We start from the raw sequence: 22741 nt of genomic DNA, 5'->3' as shown, positions 1-22741 counted from the left end.
CTGGTTATTTATTAGTGGTCTTCCTACTTGTCAGATTGTGATGGTGGTGAGACTATAGGGGATTTAAGGGTGCATCTCACATAAGACAAGATCTTGGTGAATAGCGCTCAAAATATAACACCACAACTATTCACATACACTGTACTGAGTGAAAACTTTTAAAATGTACATCATTGTGTAAACATAATCATTTTGTACGATTGGGCTATAATAGGAATTAAAGACAAGAAAAAGTATTCTACCATGGCAAATGTGCAAGCTGATTTACAGTGTTCTCCCAGTTCTGAGAGGGATCATACAAGTTCATGAGTAAGACCAGACATCAAACTTCCACTCTTTGGAAATATCCCCAAAGAGGATGCCCAGCCATCATTGACACCAAAGATGACTTTGTCATGAAGCACAATTATGTATCTGAGTAGTGGGATGACGCCACAGATCACCTCGAGGATGGCTTCCAAATATGTACAAATTCATTGAGATACTGCAGGTCAAGCTGGGTGATACTGCGATCACAATCCAGGTAGTTTGAGGCCACCAAGAAGAAGAAACATCCAAACTTAGCCCATGGCCATGAGAGGGAGAAGAGACAACTTTTTGCCAACCAAAAAGAAGTGAACGATTATCATAATCTGTTTTAGGCCTAGTTGGACTGTGAATTATGTCAATCGAAACATTAAATGTGAAACTGAACATTTAAGACAATATTTTTATACAGCGCTCATTCTTTTGATCGATTATGTTTATTTTGGTTTTAAAGTAAACAAATGCTGGATGATTAGGATGAAATGAAGGAAACACAATGAGCATTATCCCTTTGGCCAGCTGCTGGACAAGTAGGAAGTCACCGTATATTGTACCCAAACGGGATGTTTGTCATAGAAAGCTCCTTACAGACATTAATTGTTATTTTTATTATTCACAATGTCAAGCTATCATTTTTGTAGGAATGACAGATATAGCAACACTTTTAGATTGACCTCTTCCTGAATTATCCATATAGCTGCCAACCATCACAAGTCAGACAACATATCAGCCAATGAAAACGTTTGTCACACATCATTGCATCAGTAGCTTTAGGCCACTCCCCAAAATAATTTGTTTTAGTGTTATTTAGTAAATCTGGGATTCTATCCCACAGTCTTAGTTTTCTGGCACACTTAAGGGACACAGCCCTGCACAGTAAAGTGCAGTTCCTTAGACATCATAAGATGGTCTATATACTTTATGATTTTAAATAAAATATGTGATATTAACATGATAAGAGAACGATTTTCAATGTATTTTGTGTCATGTTGTATGGCTTTATGTTTTGAAGTTAGTAACCATTGGTAACTTTGATAAGAGGGATAATTAAATTGTGACTTTTTGTAATGACTTATTTTCAATATGGTTGTCATTCATGAAACATGCCATTCCCTGCCTGACATTCCCAATAAGTTTAGATCAAGGCTAGCAGTTGCAAGGTCTTCGGTAAACAAACATGGCTGCAAAGAAATTGTCATATGATAAATGTGATGTCCGAGGTTACAGTGATTGAAAATATTCTGTATCATAAAGATCAAATATCAAAAATTATAATTGTACTATGTGAGCCTGTGGCAAATAATTTCTTTATCGTTTGATGTTAGTTTTTTAATTATTAAAGTTTCAGACCAGTTGCGTCAGGAGAGATTACTACACATTCTAATCAGCCAATCAATGTATGTCAAGGCTTCTAAATTGAGTGAGCAAAGCATTCAAACAAGCATATCTGATTTGAGTGATGTCTTTGTCTCGAAAACAAACTAAAGCAACAAGTTCCATAATAAATATGGATCAGACGCTCGGAATGACCAAACGAAAGGCTGATGATTTTGGTCAGCCTATATCAACTTCAGCTAAGCATCTTTGAGAGGCATTTAGAAGAGTGCTGAGTGCTGCATTAAACAAACAAACATTGTACCCTATTGGTGTGGATCAGTGCTCAAAATATCAATCACTTGATTGTCTTGTTGAGATTCAGTTAGTAATACGTGACCGTCATAAAGCTGGAATACGGCTGAGTGCAGAGTTAAGCAACAAACAATGTGTTTAAGACAAACAGACCATCGAGTACACTGATATGGGTAATATGCTGCTGTTTCAGTGGTAGAAACTAACATTTTAGTCCACTAGTCCTTATAATAACATTTAGCAAAACCCATAAAAATGGCAAATTTCTACTAGTCCTTATGATACCTTAACTATTGGGCATTTTAGCAAGGACTACAGGACTAGTGCCAAATTCTAATGCTGTGTTTTGTGGAACACTCTTGTGTATAGTTTTTAATTGTGGATTCATTGATATGTTGACAACACCAGACTGTTTGAATGCTAGGGTGACTGAGCTCCAGGACAACGTCAGTGAACCAGCTGCCGTAAATCTTCTGGGAGTATTTTCTTACATTATAAATCATCCAATATGTGCATGTAAGTTCACCGTTGGCCATTTGGTGGCACCAGTGACAAATTGACAGTCGTCTTAGAAAGATAAAGCTGGGGACATTAAATATATTAGCAATATTGATATGACCATGATAACGTGCTTGAACTACTGAAGTCGCATGTGTATGAGACTTGGCTTTGATAAGATGTTTATGTATTACTAGACTTGCACCGTTGTTAATATTTATGATATAAATTAGTATGATTTGTATTTCAATGAAAATAGTTTGTCCAAACTAAAATGGGTTGATCCATTTCTGACAAGTTGGTTCAAGTCAGTGGTGTTAATCATTGCAGCTAGGAACTACTGATAAACATGATAAATGGTTTTTAATATTGGGCAGTACTTTAGCCCAGCTGAGTTTATTTCAGTTCACTTTAGCTCACCTGGAAGCATTATAGCTCACCTTGCCATCAGCCTTGCATTCAATACACTTGTGGTGTTTCTGAAAAGCTTTTGGTTCGCTAAATGAACATCTTGTTTTGCCGTAACGTTCTTGAAAAAGTACAACTACTTACACTCTGCCACATACAGTACTAGTATAATAAGGGTAGAACTATGAATTTGCACACACATCAAAATATATCCTAATATGATGAACACTCGTGTCTTGTTAAGCTATCAAACAAAATGTGGCATTCGCTACATGAGAACAGCGTTGCTTCTGTCTCGGACGCCATTTTTTTGCCCTCTGTGAGTCATCTCGTTGGAAGACACGAGTCAGCTCGAGATGTTACAAGAAAACAGTCTGTTGAACAGACAAAATGCTCGGAGTGTTATAAAATGTTTTGCCTATTGAACGCTTGGCTGTTTTCCCCAATTCGTCCATCCACTAAGACTGAAAGGACTATCTAATTCCTGTAGTTGACTAGTCGGAACAGCAGTAGTCAACTGGCTGCTTGTTTCTGCTGCCTTGGACTTATTAAGTAATAAGTAATATTGAGTCTTCTTGTTGTGTACCCGTATTCCCATCGTATTACAATTTTGTTTTTAACTGTGTCAATGCTAGTGCAATCGTAAAAATGCCTTCAATAGCAATCTGCAACTTAAAATTTTGTTCAATCAAGCAGTGTGCGATATAAGTCCGAAGTCCGAGGTGAGCTAATAATAGTCCACGCAAAATTATATTCTACTGAAAATGATGCTAACAGCAAAGTTCGGGCTAGTAGTCTCAAAAGTTTTTTGGCACAGACTGGTCTACTCTCGTAAGCTAAGCTAATAGTGGTCCTATACTAACACTAAGATCCGCTGAAATTGCAGAAGCAGTCAGACTAGAAGACTCAAACGTTTTTGTCACAGACAATGAAAGTCATCCCTCGTGATTTATCTAGAATGTTGCTGACTGAGTGCTTACTATTTGGTGCATACTTGAACACACAAGTTTTTTTATTACGTCTCTGTACAGGAAGCTGCATACGGACCTCCTCTCACGTGGATTCATTTGTGTTTCAGCCGGCGGCCCCAACAAGACAATCCAGCTGGAGTTCAAGAGCATGTCAACAGAGTGCTCGTTTGACTTCCTGTTTGTGTATGATGGAGACTCACACACAAGCCCCATGTTGGCCAGTCTGTCGGGGGACAGCCACCCATCGCCTGTTGTGGCCACTTCGGGATATGTAAGTAGCAGGACTGACAATAGGTTTTCAAAAACGCCTTTTTTTTTCCAAAATTTTATTTCGGTCAATACTATTTACGTTAGAATTATTTAAGGATTGCCCCATGCTAGCTGTAAGAGGCGATTAATGGGATCGGATGGTCAGACTTCCTGACTTGGTTGATGCATGTCATCATATCCCAGTTGAGTAGATCAATGCTCATGATGTCAATCACTTGATTATCTGGACTTAGTCATTTCATTGGTCGGTCCAAGTTTGTGAAAGGTCGTTCTGACGTGACCTGTGTGTATGGGATGTCCTCGGCGGTTGCGAGATCTTTTAATGAGATTGAGCCAATATAAGCATGTGATTAATCCTGTTTTGTTTATTTAAAGCATTTAATAAGTGTTTATTGTTAAGCAAGTTTATCTCTGCAGCCAGTGAAATATGCAGCTACCATCTGACTCGTCTCGCATCAAAACACAGGGCTGTGTACTCGCGGGCAGATGAACACGGAGTACGCTGATCACTGTGTCAAATTAACGAGACTGATTATTGAGTGATTTCAGTAATTTGTTGCAAATTCGCTGTGTCGGAGTGGGAGTGGGAGTGGGAGTGTGAGACTGTCAGATTAACGGGTCTAAATATCACTGATTTAATCGGTTCACATCATTAGTGTTGGCTGAAGCCGATTGTCGGATTAACGAGACTTGACTGTAGATGTGGCTAGTCAAAATTTCACCCCTACTCTGTGTATGTTTAATTTTGTTAATTGGACACTACTCGTGAATTGAGTAATTTCCATGAGAAAATATTAAGGGGGATGAGGTCGTGTGAATGGTTAACTCAACGATCATCTTGATAGAATGATACAACTGGTGGCCATTTCGTAATGTTGTGTAAATCAACAACAATTTTTATTTACTGATAAATCTCAATGAAATGAGGCAAATGGAAGCCAACAGTTAATCTCAGAGTGCAAGAAAAGACGTTTTAGAGGTAAAGAGTTTTAAAATTTTCGGAGCCCCCATCGCGGTCTCCAACATTTAGTTTTGAGCCAGTTAGTTTTGAGAAGGGCCAGCATTGTTTTAAAGGAGCAGGCTTGTTACATAAGAATTTGTTGTTAAATCTACCTTTGCTGATGATATTGTCAATAGTATGTGAAACAATCAATAGTTAAATAGTCACAGTTAGTTAAAAATAAATTTTAAACCTGCCATGTGTTGATTAGCAAGGATTACAGCAACTCAGAGTTACTTCCCTTTAGTTTGAGTAGCAACAAGAAGGAAAACTGCTGTCTTTGACATTGTCATAGACACTTTATTCATTTCTATTACATTGATTAATGTAATTATTAAGTTTAAAGTTTAAAGCTAAAAGTTGGTTTACCGTTTAATACTATCACAATACTATTGCAAGAGAGTAGGACACTCTAGTAATACTATGGCAATGCCCCAATAGCCATTATCCTTCCCCCAAGCCATGTGTAGTCATTTGGCTGGAATATTGCTGAGTGCTGCATAAACAATGTTAAACAAACAAAATTTAAGCATTGAGTTTAGTACAGTAATGTATGTCTAAGTATTAAAGCTTTCCATTCTCAATAAATATTGATCCTTAATTTTTATCACATAATCAGTGTAATCACATAATCAGTGTAATGACTCTGTAGTCCTTTGGTAGATCGTCTGCCCGGAGAGCAGAAGATCCAGGGTTCAGTCCCCGGCCATGTCATATTAAAAGATGGTACTTGCTGTCTGGTGCACAGGATTAAGGGGCTAAACCAAGGACTAGTCGGTTCGGAATTAGAATACTGTGTCTGAGTGGGGTATTGAACTGCGGCATGGTATCTTAGTGGACTAGTACAAGCAGCCACACACAAACACACACATACATGCACATCGCTATATAAGTGCGAAAATCTTGGACGTTAAACCCCATTTCACCTCACCCACTTGTTTGATAAGAACCTTCACCAAAATGTTGCTCCTAATTGTATAAAGAAGTTGTTCACTTTAAAAACCAAGGTTTTTTTTGTTTTAACCGTTTCTTTACTTGAATGAAATTCCGAAAAACTAGTTAATCCCATTCCACATGATTCCAATTATGTTATTATTTTTGTGAAATTGTACGTTTCAGATGTTGCTGTACCTGTTCACGGACAGAAACTATATGCGCGATGGCTTCGAGACCAACTACTTCGTCTACGACTGTCCCTGGAACTGCAGTGGACATGGACAGTGCGTCAACCACACATGCACCTGCGACAAAGACTACACCGGTAGTGGTTGCGAGCACCTGCTCTGTCCAGAGTCGTGCAACAGCAACGGTGTATGTGATAAGTATGGGGAGAAGAAGTGCCTGTGCAGCGAGGGATATACTGGGCAGAGCTGCAGCCTCTCCACTCACGACAACAGCGGGACAGGAAAGTGGTACACGCTGGCCAAATCCGGCTACCCTGCTCGCACATCTCACTCTGGCTTCTTTCACGAACAGACGGAGTGTTTGTGGATGTTTGGCGGATATGATCTCAACAGCGTCCTAGACGATGTGGTCCGCTACTGTATGAAGGACAACGTGTGGGAGAGTCTTACAAAGTCTGGATCCTGGCCGGAGGGGCGACGTGGCCATGCAATGGCCGGTTTTAAAGAAGGGTTCTATGTATTTGGTGGCATCCTTGCCAATGACTCCCATAGTAATGAATTGTGGTTCTTTAACCTGACCACTTTTGAGTGGACGGAGAAAGCTTTAAACAGCACAGTCAAGCCGTTGGCTGTCACTGGCCACACACTGACCACGGTGGAAAAGTGGATTTATTTATTTGGTGGGAAGACTGAGGATAGGGTATTTATCGATCATATATACAGAATAGCCCTCTTGGAAGGGGAACAATGGGAGAAGGTGCTGGTAAGGGGAGGTAACTACCCTCCGAAATGTCTCGTAGGGCATACCATGGTGTATTACAAAGAAGCCAAGTCTCTGGTGGTGTTTGGTGGATACAAGCAGAAAAATTCCATCATTAGTCACAGAATTAATCAGCTTCACATGTTTCATATTGAGGACAATTACTGGTCACAGATCCATAATCAGGAGGTGAACCTGTCCGGTATTCCTGGGGACCGGGCTTTCCATTCCGCTGTGATCCTGGGCAATTACCTCGTCGTATACGGCGGCAACACTCACCTTCACAACAGCCTGGAGATATGCTTTAACTCAGGGTTTCATTTCTATCATCTTGGCTGCCACATGTGGGTGAACCATACTCATTTCACCGGTGAGTTCCCAAGTGTGCATCCATAAATACTTTTGTTCTTATTTCATACTAATATTTCGGACCACCTCTGTGGTCTAGTGGTAGAGTTCGCTGTGCAGAGTTGCATTCCTTGGGCATGACAGAAATCTATGATTGTGGGTTCGAAACCCGGTTCGCCCCGATTGTGTTCCTAGGTTTGTCAGCATCATATCCGTGCTCGTTGGTTTCACCAAAGTGTTAAACGTCTGAGACCTGCATCACGTCAGGCTTTCCTCACACGTTATGCTGATATAACATGTATAACTGTAATCCTGATTGGTCATACCAAAAGACGATAATAGATATATTTGTTGTTACCCTGTCTGGTGCTCGGCATTAAGGGGTTAAAACAAGGACTGTTTGGCTCAGAGTCAGTATACTGTGTCTGACTGGGGTATTCATGTTAAACTGTGGCATGGTATCTCTGTGTGCTAGCACTATAAAATTGGCATTAGTCCGGACTAGTACAAACAGCCGCACACACACACACACACGTACATGCATGTGGATATATAAGTGCAATAATCTTGGATGCGACATGGATGTTAAACCCCATGTCTCCTCATCCACTAATATTTCGGCTAGAATACATAATACCAGATGCCTTCTGCAATACTGGTAAGGAATGTGCACAAGCTGGTTCTTTCGTAACGGTTTGTAAATATTTTAAGCAGCCTTGCTAAAGTAACAGGGGTTTCCCCTACACAATGGCTTAAAACAAATACCGTCCCAAGTAAATGTCAGGTTTTTTTACAGTTAGTCAAAAACATGTGTTTGTTGAAATGTGGCACTGATGGATGTCACTGACGAGGTTGTTGCACACCATTATGCACAACTTCTATTTTTGAGTAATATTTCTATGTTGTTTGCACACTTATCCAAAATCAGCCATCTGTTACATCTGTGTTTCGGACAATTCTTTAGATGTGTCCTCTACAATGCCAGTACATATATTATTACATAGTTAATTAATAATACTTAACACATGCTTAAAGAGACGTTCCAGTGAATGATGCAGAAACCCTTGCTCAATTGATAGGCAGTCACACATACAAGTGACCCTACCTCAGACTTTGTCAGCAGCGTAACCATGTTAACCATGCTTATTGGTTCACCAAAGTGGTAAACATGGTAAAAGTCAAGGAGTTGCATCACTTGGAGCTTTCCTCCCACATTGAGCTGATATGCCATGAGATAACTGAAGTACTGTTCAACATGGTGACACTCACTCACTCACTCACTCACTCACTCACTCACTCACTCACTCACTCACTCACTCACTCACTCTTCTCAACAAAAGGACTGTCTCACTCACTCACTCATATTTTCTGTTCAACAAGTCACTCACTCAATCTTCTTAACAAAAGGACTGTCTGGCCTCCAGTGGAGCAGTAAATTCTGTCAGCTGTCTTTAAATCTGTTCTAAGAAATACCAATCTGAACTCACTCACTCACTCACTCACTCACTCACTCACTCACTCACTCACTCACTCACTCACTCACTCACTCACTCACTCACTCACTCACTCACTCACTCACTCACTCACTCATTGTTTCCCGGACAGGTCTTTCAACTGCGTCATCATCATTACCAAAGACGGGACGGTTTGGCCACGTAGCAGTAGCAGCGTATGGAGATGTCATGTTGCTAGCAGGGGGCTACTCTGGAAAGGTCCATGGGGATCTCCTTGCTTACAAAGTGCCAATCGCAGTTGCTCATCATCAGGTATTGGGCTTAGGATGTATATGATGGAAACCCTGGGTTCTTGTTGATTTCAGGGTTTACTGGAAAAAATATTGCATCCTACACGGAAACAGCTTAAAAGGATGCAAATAATTAGCATTGCGAGTTCTTAGGGATACAAAAAATTGTCTGTTTCAATCATTCAAGCTTTTCAAATTGTAGATTGCATGTTGCATAAACTGACATTTCTAGTCTGGTAAGAAATGCATTCAAAGTTTATGGAATTTTAAAACACGTGATGTTTGTGAACCAGATCATGGGATTGGGATTTCTGTAATATTCCAAACTCTGTGCCTTTGGCAAGCAAATTAGGGGAAAAAATCATAATTTTGTTCAGTTTGATCTGTTCGAAAAATGGGGGGAATATTGTGATCACCATGTCCATCTGTCCATCAGCCGTCCGTTTTCCATTTCCAAAGCAGAATGCCAAAATCGTTGAATATTTCTTGTTGGAACTTGCTGTATAGAGCAGTCTAATGGGGAACTGGTGCCTTTTGATGATTTGGGAGATTTTGTTGTTTTTTATTTTCTTCAATGATGACAAAAGAAACTTATACTGAAAATGAGGGTAGTGTTTGTTTCAACTTTAAAATCATGGAATATTTGTACATGAAACTTGCTATACAGATCAGTCTTGTGGTGAACTGGTACCTTTGGATAATTTGGGATTTTGAAACTGAACAGCATTATTTTTTTCTTTACCATGTTTACTGAACTGAATTGCCATGAACCCAAAGTGGGGTGTAAGTAGCCCAACTCCATGTCCTAGTTGCACCAGCCCTGATGATTCTTGTTTATCTTTACTGAAGGTATTTTAACATTGTATTTCAATATTGCATTCAACATGTTTCATGCAATAATGTAAAGTAAGCATTAATCTGATCATGCCAATGAAAGTCTCTTCTACTATTGGTCTTGTAAGGGTTCCAGGTTAGAATTTGTTCCTAACAACCTGTCGTACAAACACAACTACATGGATTGGGTGTCAAACTCACTGACTAAGTGGTGTGTTAGTGTATCCGATGGGTTGGGATGTTGCTGATAATATCAATATATCAATCACAGATTTCTTTGGGCCAGACTTGCTCATTTACAGGTGCCTGTCATATATACTGAAACACTTTGACAACACATTTTCAAAATCTCCACAAAATTCTAATTAAATTGCTCTGGGTATTTAGGCAGGAGATAATCAAACACAATAATGACTGGTTGGAATCTGAAGTGACGTGTTTGGAGATGGACTTGAGCACCAAGATGCATCTTCAAAGTTGATTATGAGTTTTTAGTATGGCTAGAATATTGCTGAGTGCCAAGTTAAACAACAAACAAGCAACTCAAAGGTCTTATTTGAAATTTATGTTAATATAAGGAGAAGCCTGTCTGTTTCAGTCTAATTACACGGATGCCAACTACAGTCATTTTTTGTGGAATCATTGCTTTATTTTAAAGAAATTCTACCAATATGATGAGGTGAAATATATGACGAATTTTGTTAAAAAATCAGTAATTTATATATCAAATTAATATATATGGTTTTCTTTCTCCAGACGTTCACAGGGGTGAGAAACACAACATTTGACCATTGTGAGGACTACAAGACCTCGGACCTGTGTGTCGGGGACCCAGAGTGTGTGTACTGTAGAAGTGAGATCATTGGACTACCGTTTAAGACTCACTGCTATCATCGCACACGGAAAGAGGTATGTTAGAACAGTTGTGCTCAGGCTCAGGCCATATTTCAAGCTATCCATAATTCATTTTTACCTGTAGGTTCAAATTCTATTATGTATTAAGTTCAGTTCATTATCACCTACTTGCTCCAAAAAAGTGTCTCAGAGTGTCAAAAGTCATGAATTACAGTGCCTATAAATGACTAAAAATTGTCAGTAGACTGTGTACCTGTGAAGATATCCGGGGTAGAATAGGTCTTCAGCAGCCCATGCGACTGTGCTTGTCGTAAGAGGCGACTAACGGGATCGGATGGTCAGGCTGGCTGACTTGGTTGATGCATGACATTTATCCCCATTACATGGATCGATGCTCATGATGTCAATCACTTGTTTGTCTGGCCTGGACTCGATTATTTACAGAACGCCATAGTATAGCTGGAATATTGCTGAGTGCGGTGGTATACAACAAACAGACAAACAGCTGACTGTGGCACCAAGTCTCTGCAAACATGTAGAGCTGTAAGTCAGCTATTGATGTAGGCAGGCATTGTAGAAAACAGCCTTAGTAAGTTGTACTGCTACAGACTGCCCCATGGTGAAGGTAGTCACTTACTCTTTTATAAGGTTTGCCTTTATATACACTGTTAAGGAATTGGCATTGGAATTCAGCAAATCAGTTGGGTGCAGTTTTTATTGAAAGCACATGTTGGCATGCATTAGAGAGTTAGATCATGTCTGCCTCACAGCTGCCTGATTACATATGGAAAGTGTGTGCTACAGAAAATTATTGATAACTTTTTGTACAGAGGTTGATAAACATGTGTTTTCAGGTTTGCAGGTGTTATTTGGCAGGGATTTATCTCAGATTCCAAAGTAAAAAAAAAAGATTTTTTTTTTGACATGTTTGATATTGTTCAAAATTGAATTTTTTTAATGTTCTTATTTTCATCAATTTTGATGAATTGGGAAGTTTTTTAATTCAAATTGGGAATTTTTACTGTCTTTTGCTCAGACTTTGGGCTGAATATGGGGCTCTGAGCAGGTCGAAAAGTTGAAAAGTTGAAAAGTAAAATGAAATCTGTACTCATATAATGAAGTTAAATTGTGTGAATTGGGATGGTACTGATAAATGATACATATGTATACATGTATGTCTCTACCTCATGTTAAGTCACATGTTCCAAATCACAGTGACAGCAAAGTGACTCGTTGTGTTACCCTCATGTCATAGATGCAACCTATGCTGGATCGGGTGGTCAGGCTCAGGGACTTGGTTGATAGCGTGTCCTCCTAACCCGACGGCTTGGATTGTTGCTCACAATATCAATCACAGGATTCTCTGGTCCAAACTTGAATGTTTATAGGCCATTGTCATATAGGTGGAATATTTCTGAGTGTTGGGTTAGATAAAAAACAAAACAAATAAAAACTTGTATAATAATTATTGAAGAAAAAGGTCCCGTTCTATAAGTGATTGTAGCACTACGATAGTTGTAAGTCTGTATTAAAATATGGGAGTTACGATCACCTTAGCTCTACAATCGCTTTGTGGGACAGGGCCCACCAACACTAAGGCTGTCATGTTGTGTTATGTTACCATGGTAACCATAAGGATGTGACATTGTGTGTTACATTACCTTGGTATCAGTTAGGATGTGATGTATTGTGTTATGTTACCATGGAAACAGCAAGGATGCGATATATTGTGTTATGTTACCATGGTTACAGATATGCTTGGAGAGAAGTCACAGTGAACTCCTATCCAGTTGTCCTGGTATCTGTCAAGCGTTACATTCGTGTGGCTCGTGTGCAAGTCAAGGTCGCGGGGTGGATGTCACCAACTCCCCCAGGCTCCATGTGTACAATGAGAAGTGCATGTGGTGTGTCAAAGAGGCCCAGTGTCAGAAACAGACAGGTAACATGGCGTCCTCAGTTCACCTTCTAGCATGGAGCTGGCAATTTATTAACATTTCAGATATTGAAATGAAATATTGCCAGCAGTTTACAATACTCTGCAACAGAAACACATCCACTAGGAAGGCTTCAAATATCAACTTTGCAACAGAAACACATCCACTAGGAAGGCTTCAAATATCAACAGACCTTGAACCGTATTTAAAATAAGGCAAGAAAGCTAAAGGGTCACTGTCAAACCCTACTGTTAAAAGAATGCTTTAGGGGATCCCCATATTCAAATACAACGCAGGATGTCTTTTATGAAACTTTTCTGTTTTATGCCCAATTTATTAATAATTAGAAACAGTTGCAAATCCTTGTCTTTTATCAAACATTTTGTGTTTATAATTTAACTTATCATTTGTTTATTGTTTCCAGATTTTCGTTAATATGAAGTAATATACATTGTAAATGATCAGTTGATTGATTCCTTGATTAGGAACTGAAACCTGTCAGTCTTCATGAAATTGATTCATTGGACCAGCACTTTCTGCTATGGCCCAGGTCACATAGTGACTGTAGTGCTAATGTATAGGAGTTACAAATCCCAGAATGGCTTGTTTCAGATCCCAGAGGAACATGCGAGTCGGCCAATAACACCGAGTCTGGGCTTGAGGGCTGGTGGGAGGGGCTGAGCCGGAACCTGACCACCATAGAGCAGTGTGTCCTGGAGGACTTCCCTGCTGGGCTGCACTGGATCCGCTACAGGAGTCCCAAGAACGCCACCTTTCCTGATGAAGTAAGCAACACTTCATTGTTTGGCTGTTTAGATCACCGGGTACACATGAACAAAATGTGTATTACATGGATTTATCCAGGATTGTAGACTAGGCGCCCTTGGCAGCCAATTTGGGAATGTTTTTTTTTTTCGTTTTGCTCAAATTGATCAGTGGAATACAAGTCACTTCTAAAAGGCCATAACATTTGTTTTTACTGTATGAATTCAGTTTTGGAATTTTTACTGACACCTGCTGAAGACTTGAGTAGTATGGTCAAAGAGCCTAACAAAATTACCCTGGCCAATGTATCTGTGCATTTCAATATTGCATTCTCAGTAGAATCTGCTTAAAGATGCCTATTTCAAATACATAATCTAAAGTAAGATGTACCTCAGGTATGTCAGTATATATATCAGATTTAGTTAGCGTGTTTAGTAAATGAAGTAATTTGATGTCTGAGGTTTGACATTGCCTGTTTGTCAGTGGATATCATCCCTTTCAGACCTCTCGGCTACTATATCCTGGCCTTTGAAAATTCTTGATGCAGATTGGTCAGAGGTTTCAAATCAAAATAACCACCTCTGATTGAAACAGGTGATTTGATGAATGCATCACTGCAGAAGTCAATATTTGTTGGTGTATTCTTTCTGTTTCATTGTTCTTGGGCATTTTGTGTCTGTTTTCTGTTTAGCAGCCTTATATCTATAGGTAACAGCTCTACATTGAAAAGACAGTTTGTTAATCTACTAGCCCAGTCTTTCATACATATTGACTAATGATTTCCATGACATTAATAGTGAAAAGGGAAAAGATTTTTTTTCAGAGTTTGAAACATAGGGTAAATTTACGCAAGTATCAACAATCTTGTAATCATTTTCAGGTGACCCTGATTCGCAAGGCAGAAGCTCGTCTGAAGTTTGTCTACAACTTTGAAGGAGAAGTGGCAAGGCCATTTGTGTACAGTGCTGACATCATCGGCTACTTGCATCCTCTGAATGCAGTGCCCACCCCTGACCGCGAGCTGTGTCTGTACCTAGGTATCCAGCAGGCTGAGGGCAAACTCTACCTCAGCCGGGATGAGTCCAGGGATCACAAGGTGTGTCACAGCTGTTCAAGCTCTGGAACTTTAGGACAGTACCCTTGCTTCGTGCTTGCTGGCTATATAGCAGGGTTTGACACCCTCTGAATGTAGGACCCCTTACCTCATGCTTGCTAGCTGTAAAGCAGGGTTTGACACCCTCTGAATGTAGGACCCCTTACCTCATGCTTGCTGGCTATATAGCAGGGTTAGACACCCTCTGAATGTAGGACCCCTTACCTCATGCTTGCTAGCTGTATAGCAGGGTTAGACACCCTCTGAATGTAGGACCCCTTACCTCATGCTTGCTGATTATACAGCAGCGTTAGACATCCTCTGAATGTAGGACCATCTACCTCATGCTTGCTAGCTGTATAGTGGGGTTAGACATCCTCTGAATGTAGGACCCCTTACCTCATGCTTGCTAGCTGTATAGCAGGGTTAGACACCCTCTGAATGTAGGACCCCTTACCTCATGCTTGCTAGCTATATAGCAGGGTTAGACACCCTCTGAATGTAGGACCCCTTACCTCATGCTTGCTAGCTATATAGCAGGGTTTGACACCCTCTGAATGTAGGACCCCTTACCTCATGCTTGCCAGCTATATAGCAGGGTTAGACACCCTCTGAATGTAGGACCCCTTACCTCATGCTTGCTGACTATATAGCAGGGTTAGACATCCTCTGAATGTAGGACCCCTTACCTCATGCTTGCTGACTATATCGCAGCGTTAGACACCCTCTGAATGTAGGACCCCTTACCTCATGCTTGCTGATTATACAGCAGCGTTAGACATCCTCTGAATGTAGGACCCCTTACCTCATGCTTGCTAGCTGTATAGCAGGGTTAGACACCCTCTGTATGTAGGACCCCTTACCTCATGCTTGCTAGCTATATAGCAGGGTTAGACACCCTCTGAATGTAGGACACCTTACCTCATGCTTGCTAGCTGTAAAGCAGGGTTTGACACCCTCTGAATGTAGGACCCCTTACCTCATGCTTGCTGATTATACAGCAGCGTTAGACATCCTCTGAATGTAGGACCCCTTACCTCATGCTTGCTAGCTGTATAGCAGGGTTAGACACCCTCTGAATGTAGGACCCCTTACCTCATGCTTGCTAGCTATATAGCAGGGTTAGACACCCTCTGAATGTAGGACACCTTACCTCATGCTTGCTAGCTGTAAAGCAGGGTTAGACACCCTCTGAATGTAGGACCCCTTACCTCATGCTTGCGGGCTATATAGCAGGGTTAGACACCCTCTGAATGTAGGACACCTTACCTCATGCTTGCGGGCTATATAGCAGGGTTAGACACCCTCTGAATGTATGACACCTTACCTCATGCTTGCTAGCTGTAAAGCAGGGTTTGACACCCTCTGAATGTAGGACCCCTTACCTCATGCTTGCTAGCTATATAGCAGGGTTTGACACCCTCTGAATGTAGGACCCCTTACCTCATGCTTGCTAGCTGTAAAGCAGGGTTTGACACCCTCTGAATGTAGGACCCCTTACCTCGTGCTTGCTGGCTATATAGCAGGGTTAGACACCCTCTGAATGTAGGACCCCTTACCTCATGCTTGCAAGCTTTATAGTATGGTTAGACACCCTCTGAATGTAGGACCCCTTCCCTCATGCTTGCTAGCTATATAGCAGGGTTAGACACCCTCTGAATGTAGGACCCCTTACCTCATGCTTGCTAGCTGTATAGCAGGGTTTGACACCCTCTGAATGTAGGACCCCTTACCTCATGCTTGCTAGCTATATAGCAGGGTTAGACACCCTCTGAATGTAGGACCCCTTACCTCATGCTTGCTGACTATATAGCAGCGTTAGACACCCTCTGAATGTAGGACCCCTTACCTCATGCTTGCTGACTATATAGCAGCGTTAGACACCCTCTGAATGTAGGACCCCTTACCTCATGCTTGCTGACTATATAGCAGGGTTAGACACCCTCTGAATGTAGGACCCCTTACCTCATGCTTGCTGACTATATAGCAGGGTTAGACACCCTCTGAATGTAGGACCCCTTACCTCATGCTTGCTGATTATACAGCAGCGTTAGACATCCTCTGAATGTAGGACCCCTTACCTCGTGCTTGCTGGCTATATAGCAGGGTTAGACACCCTCTGAATGTAGGACACCTTACCTCATGCTTGCTAGCTATATAGTAGGGTTAGACACCCTCTGAATGTAGGACCCCTTACCTCGTGCTTGCTGGCTATATAGCAGGGTTTGACACCCTCTGAATGTAGGACCCCTTACCTCCTGCTCGCTAGCTATATAGCAGGGTTAGACATCCTCTGAATGTAGGACCCCTTACCTCATGCTTGCTAGCTATATAGCAGGGTTAGACATCCTCTGAATGTAGGACCCCTTACCTCATGCTTGCTAGCTATATAGCAGGGTTAGACATCCTCTGAATGTAGGACCCCTTACCTCATGCTTGCTAGCTATATAGCAGGGTTAGACACCCTCTGAATGTAGGACCCCTTACCTCATGCTTGCTGACTATATAGCAGCGTTAGACACCCTCTGAATGTAGGACCCCTTACCTCATGCTTGCTAGCTATATAGCAGGGTTAGACATCCTCTGAATGTGGGACCACTTACCTCATGCTTGCTAGCTGTATAGTGGGGTTAGACATCCTCTGAATGTAGGACACCTTACCTCATGCTTGCTAGCTGTATAGCAGGGTTAGACATCCTCTGAATGTGGGACCATCTACCTCATGCTTGCTAGCTATGTAGTAGGGTTAGACATCCTCTGAATGTAGGACCTCTTACCTCATGCTTGCTAGCTATGTAGTAGGGTTTGACAACATCTACTTCCAATAAGAGACAATTATTAATTGAATAGTTTCTATGGATACCATGTTATAACCAGCTGATTACCCAAACATTTATTCCTGAGTGGAGTCTTTATCTTGGTGACCCTTGCTGTTATATGGTAGGAATAATGGTTAGACTCAACTCACTTCGTTATTTTATTGACAAGATGGTTTTATTTTCAGGAACTTGTATCCCATGTGGAGAGCCAGAATGAATATACTTCTGCAGAGGCTCGTCGTCGTGACAACAGTCCAGTCTTCCCCTACGTTCAGAGTGGCTTCAAGTACTATGTGGAACAAGAAACGGAACAAAAGATTAAAAGCAGCCAGAACCTGAACAGCAACGATATGTTCTATCCTTCATCACATACAAGAGTGGCCTGGAACCGAGAAATCAAAGCCACCTTCAACCAGCCCCGAGACATCACGTACGAGTTCCTGGAGCCGTACAGGAATGGCTCCTGCGGTGGCCATTACAACTGCCTGTCCTGCCTGACTGACTCCCTCTGCAGCTGGTGTCCTGCAACAGACACCTGCTTGAGACGGGACACTTTGAGTAACGAGTCTGCATGTAATGGTGCTCATGATCCCTACTTGATAACCAGCATGGCAGAGTGCCCGTGTTGTGACTACTATGTCAACTGCCACACTTGTGCGTCAGTAAGTATCTTCTCAGCTCTCTCTGCAGATCTGGATATATTATTGGGCTTCCCTCGAGTCATGTTTGTTGTGAGAAGTGACTCACTCTGTCAGTGGTCAGACTCAGTGACACCCTTGAAGATCCGGGTTAGAATAGGTCTTCAGCAACCCATGCTTGCTGTAAAAGGTGACTGTGTTTGTCGTAAGAGGCAACTACAGAGATCCCTCGTTACAAAGCTACCTTCGGGATGGTGGGATCCGGTGGTCAGACTCACTGACTTGGTTGATGAATGTCATCGTATCCTAATCACTGGATTGTCTGGTCCAGACTCGAATATTCACAGACCGCCGTCATACAGCTGTATTATTGCTGAGTGCAGTGTTAAACAAAAAAAAGGAAAAAAAAAGACAGCATAGATCATTGCTTATTCAGCCAGCTGCAGGTTAGCTGTTGATGAAGCTGTAATACTGGGGCTGATGCATAAAATAACTTTCACTCACTCTTTTATTGGTACAAAAGTCCTCAGTACCTTAAGATTGTCACAAAAGCCAACTCTATTCATGATTGTTTGACCACCATAGCTGAAGTATATGGATATTATTTGGAGGAGTGTTTGTGTTTACTTTGCTTCTTTTACACCTTTCAGCCCTGATAAATAGTGTTATCAATTACTTGCTGAGCTCTGCATATGTTTAACATTGACTGAAGGCTGTCTGCTTGTATGCTTTTGTGTTCACTGCATCATACTTAACTGTCATGCATCGGAAGTTCTTTTGTGAAAAGTAACTGACTGCAAACCTAAATCACACCATACATCTTTGGTCATCTGTTTCCTAGAACCCCCTGTGTGAGTGGGTGTCTGGCGATGGTCAGTGTACAAGACGTGGACGTGTTGAGCAGACAATACGCAATGCCAGTGAATGCCATCCACCTTGCCACATGTAAGTAAACTCAGTTATTGTCATGATTGTATGTTCTCTATGCAACAATGCTACAAAATATATATTTGATCAGGCACAAATGTATTTGTACCAAGGCTGAATGGGTTACCAGTACCTTCGCTTGATTGGTGACACTCAGGCGGCCACATTAACTACTGTTCAGTAGGAGAGTGTGTGTAGCTTAAGTGAGGATGGGGTGGCCACATTAACTACTGTTCAGTAGGAGAGTGTGTGTAGCTTAAGTGAGGATGGGGTGGCCACATTAACTACTGTTCAGTAGGGGTGTGCTTGTAGCTAAAGTGAGGATGGGGTGGCCACATTAACTACTGTTCAGTAGGAGAGTGCTTGTAGCTAAAGTGAGGATTGGGTGGCCACATTAACTACTGTTCAGTAGGGGAGTGCTTGTAGCTAAAGTGAGGATGGGGTGGCCACATTAACTACTGTTCAGTAGGGGAGTGCTTGTAGCTAAAGTGAGGATGGGGTGGCCACATTAACTACTGTTCAGTAGGGGAGTGTGTAGCTAAAGTGAGGATGGGGTGGCCACATTAACTACTGTTCAGTAGGGGAGTGTGTAGCTAAAGTGAGGATTGGGTGGCCACATTAACTACTGTTCAGTAGGGGAGTGTGTAGCTAAAGTGAGGATGGGGTGGCCACATTAACTACTGTTCAGTAGGAGAGTGCTTGTAGCTAAAGTGAGGATGGGGTGGCCACATTAACTACTGTTCAGTAGGGGAGTGTGTGTAGCTTAAGTGAGGATGGGGTGGCCACATTAACTACTGTTCAGTAGGGGAGTGTGTAGCTAAAGTGAGGATTGGGTGGCCACATTAACTACTGTTCAGTAGGAGAGTGCTTGTAGCTAAAGTGAGGATGGGGTGGCCACATTAACTACTGTTCAGTAGGGGAGTGTGTAGCTAAAGTGAGGATGGGGTGGCCACATTAACTACTGTTCAGTAGGAGAGTGCTTGTAGCTAAAGTGAGGATGGGGTGGCCACATTAACTACTGTTCAGTAGGGGAGTGTGTGTAGCTTAAGTGAGGATGGGGTGGCCACATTAACTACTGTTCAGTAGGGGAGTGTGTAGCTAAAGTGAGGATTGGGTGGCCACATTAACTACTGTTCAGTAGGAGAGTGCTTGTAGCTAAAGTGAGGATTGGGTGGCCACATTAACTACTGTTCAGTAGGAGAGTGCTTGTAGCTAAAGTGAGGATTGGGTGGCCACATTAACTACTGTTCAGTAGGAGAGTGCTTGTAGCTAAAGTGAGGATTGGGTGGCCACATTAACTACTGTTCAGTAGGGGAGTGTGTGTAGCTTAAGTGAGGATGGGGTGGCCACATTAACTACTGTTCAGTAGGGGAGTGTGTAGCTAAAGTGAGGATTGGGTGGCCACATTAACTACTGTTCAGTAGGAGAGTGCTTGTAGCTAAAGTGAGGATGGGGTGGCCACATTAACTACTGTTCAGTAGGGGAGTGATTGTAGCTAAAGTGAGGATTGGGTGGCCTTATTAACTACTGTTCAGTAGGGGAGTGTGTAGCTAAAGTGAGGATTGGGTGGCCACATTAACTACTGTTCAGTAGGGGTGTGCTTGTAGCTAAAGTGAGGATGGGGTGGCCTTATTAACTATTGTTCAGTAGGGGAGTGATTGTAGCTAAAGTGGGGATGGGGTGGCCTTATTAACTATTGTTCAGTAGGGGAGTGATTGTAGCTAAAGTGAGGATTGGGTGGCCTTATTAACTATTGTTCAGTAGGGGAGTGATTGTAGCTAAAGTGAGGATTGGGTGGCCACATTAACTACTGCTCAGTAGGGGTGTGCTTGTAGCTAAAGTGAGGATGGGGTGGCCTTATTAACTATTGTTCAGTAGGGGAGTGATTGTAGCTAAAGTGGGGATGGGGTGGCCTTATTAACTATTGTTCAGTAGGGGAGTGATTGTAGCTAAAGTGAGGATTGGGTGGCCTTATTAACTATTGTTCAGTAGGGGAGTGATTGTAGCTAAAGTGAGGATTGGGTGGCCACATTAACTACTGCTCAGTAGGGGTGTGCTTGTAGCTAAAGTGAGGATGGGGTGGCCTTATTAACTATTGTTCAGTAGGGGAGTGATTGTAGGTAAAGTGGGGATGGGGTGGCCACATTACCTACTGTTCAGTAGCTGAGTGCTTGTAGCTAAAGTGAGGATTGGGTGGCTACATTGTAGTAGAAAGGGAGTGATTCACTTGATCTTCATGATTTGGCTGCAATATTTCCAAAAACTTTAAACATACCTGCTTAATTGCAGATGTTTAATTCAGCCAATGTTCTATGATAAAAAAAATATTGATAAAACTTGGCAGGCGCACCACATGCACTGACTGCACCCATGGGCAGGAGAAGTGTGCATGGTGCAAGAACACCAAGAAGTGCTTGCCCTTCTCTGACTACGTCACTCGCTACCTCATGGGGGAGTGTACAGGCTGGGTGGACAACGACCGCAAGGGCATCAACTGCAGTGACTGCTCCCACTACAACACATGCAAGTCCTGCATCCAGAACTACGGGCATGGGTGTGGCTGGTGTGGCAGCATGGAAAACCCCACCATCGGGGTGTGCTTGAATGGGGACTTCTCAGGTATGTCCCTTCTATCCTTGTTGTGATTCTGGGTTAGACAGGTCCCTTGCAACCTATGTCAGTGTCGTATAAACACTTCTGCTAATGTGTACAGTTTGTCTGTTGACTCACTTCACATCCTCTGGGGTTTCAGAATAGCACCCAGTAAGCCATGTTAGTAGAATGGTTAAATGACTCAGTGGATCCAGTGGTCAGACTCAGTGACCGGGTTGCCCACGTGTCATTGTAGTTCGATGAGGTTGGACTTAAAGCAACGGCACTGCTTATTATATTAATCAATGCTGCTTATGTCAATCACTCTGTTTCTTACTCTATCATATACAGTAATCTACGGTTATAACGAACTCAAAGGGACTAATTTAAGTTTGTTATAACCGTAGTTAGTTATAACCATTAATACAGCATAACTACAGCAAATAGTCGGGACCAAAAAAAGTAAATTAGTTATATCCATCAGTTCGCTATAAGCGTGTTCATTATAACCGTAGTTCACTGTAGCTGGAATATTGCTGATTGCAGCGTTAAACAATGGACAATCCTGTCTGTGCCATATCTTTAGGTCACGCATCCTTGGGAATTCTGGAAAGAAGAGGTCCACAGCATGTTATGGTTGTCGAGGCCCTGAGATGGGGGGAACCGAACAATTCATAGTAAAATGTAACATATTGTTCACTTAGGCCCTGAGATGGAGGGAACCAAACAATTCATAGTAAAATGTAACATATTGTTCACTTAGGCCCTGAGATGGAGGGAACCGAACAATTCATAGTAAAATGTAACATATTGTTCACTTAAGCCCTGAGATGGAGGGAACCAAACAATTCATAGTAAAATGTAACATATTGTTCACTTAAGCCCTGAGGTAGAAGGAACCGAACAATTCATAGTAAAATGTAACATATTGTTCACTTAGGCCCTGAGGTAGAAGGAACCAAACAATTCATAGTAAAATGTAACATATTGTTCACTTAGGCCCTGAGGTAGAAGGAAACTGTTCTGCCCTGATCAGCGAGGAGCACAACGTGTCAGGATCGGAACCAGCCAACTGGGTCTATGACATCTGTATGGACGTGGAGGAGTGTCTCTTGGGGCTGTATGAGTGCCACCCTAATGCCACCTGCATCAACACATTCGACTCGTACGAGTGCCAGTGCAACCAGGGCTTCCATGACGTGGGTGGGGGAGTCTGTGAAGAAACG

The 22741-nt window shown here is 41.9% G+C and overlaps 1 protein-coding gene across 3 annotated transcripts in view; it reads left to right on the top strand.

The window, feature by feature from the left end:
* Positions 1-22741, top strand: part of LOC124144771 (multiple epidermal growth factor-like domains protein 8) — a 69910-nt gene that overhangs the window by 8406 nt on the left and 38763 nt on the right. For all 3 annotated transcript variants that reach the window (XM_046514317.2, XM_046514316.2, XM_048389587.1), the window contains exons 2-12: positions 3920-4083; positions 6202-7336; positions 8920-9080; positions 10649-10801; positions 12500-12686; positions 13294-13466; positions 14327-14542; positions 17544-18020; positions 18838-18941; positions 21268-21542; positions 22515-22740. In XM_046514317.2, coding sequence (XP_046370273.2) covers positions 3920-4083; positions 6202-7336; positions 8920-9080; positions 10649-10801; positions 12500-12686; positions 13294-13466; positions 14327-14542; positions 17544-18020; positions 18838-18941; positions 21268-21542; positions 22515-22740 — 3271 coding nt within the window. The remainder of the gene's footprint in view (positions 1-3919; positions 4084-6201; positions 7337-8919; positions 9081-10648; positions 10802-12499; positions 12687-13293; positions 13467-14326; positions 14543-17543; positions 18021-18837; positions 18942-21267; positions 21543-22514; position 22741) is intronic.

This window comes from Haliotis rufescens, unplaced genomic scaffold (genome assembly GCF_023055435.1).
Source record: "Haliotis rufescens isolate VD_foot unplaced genomic scaffold, xgHalRufe1.0.p SCAF_8, whole genome shotgun sequence".
NCBI lineage: Eukaryota > Metazoa > Mollusca > Gastropoda > Lepetellida > Haliotidae > Haliotis > Haliotis rufescens.
Note: the sequence above shows the minus strand (reverse complement) of the source record. Positions and strands in the feature narration are given on the sequence as shown.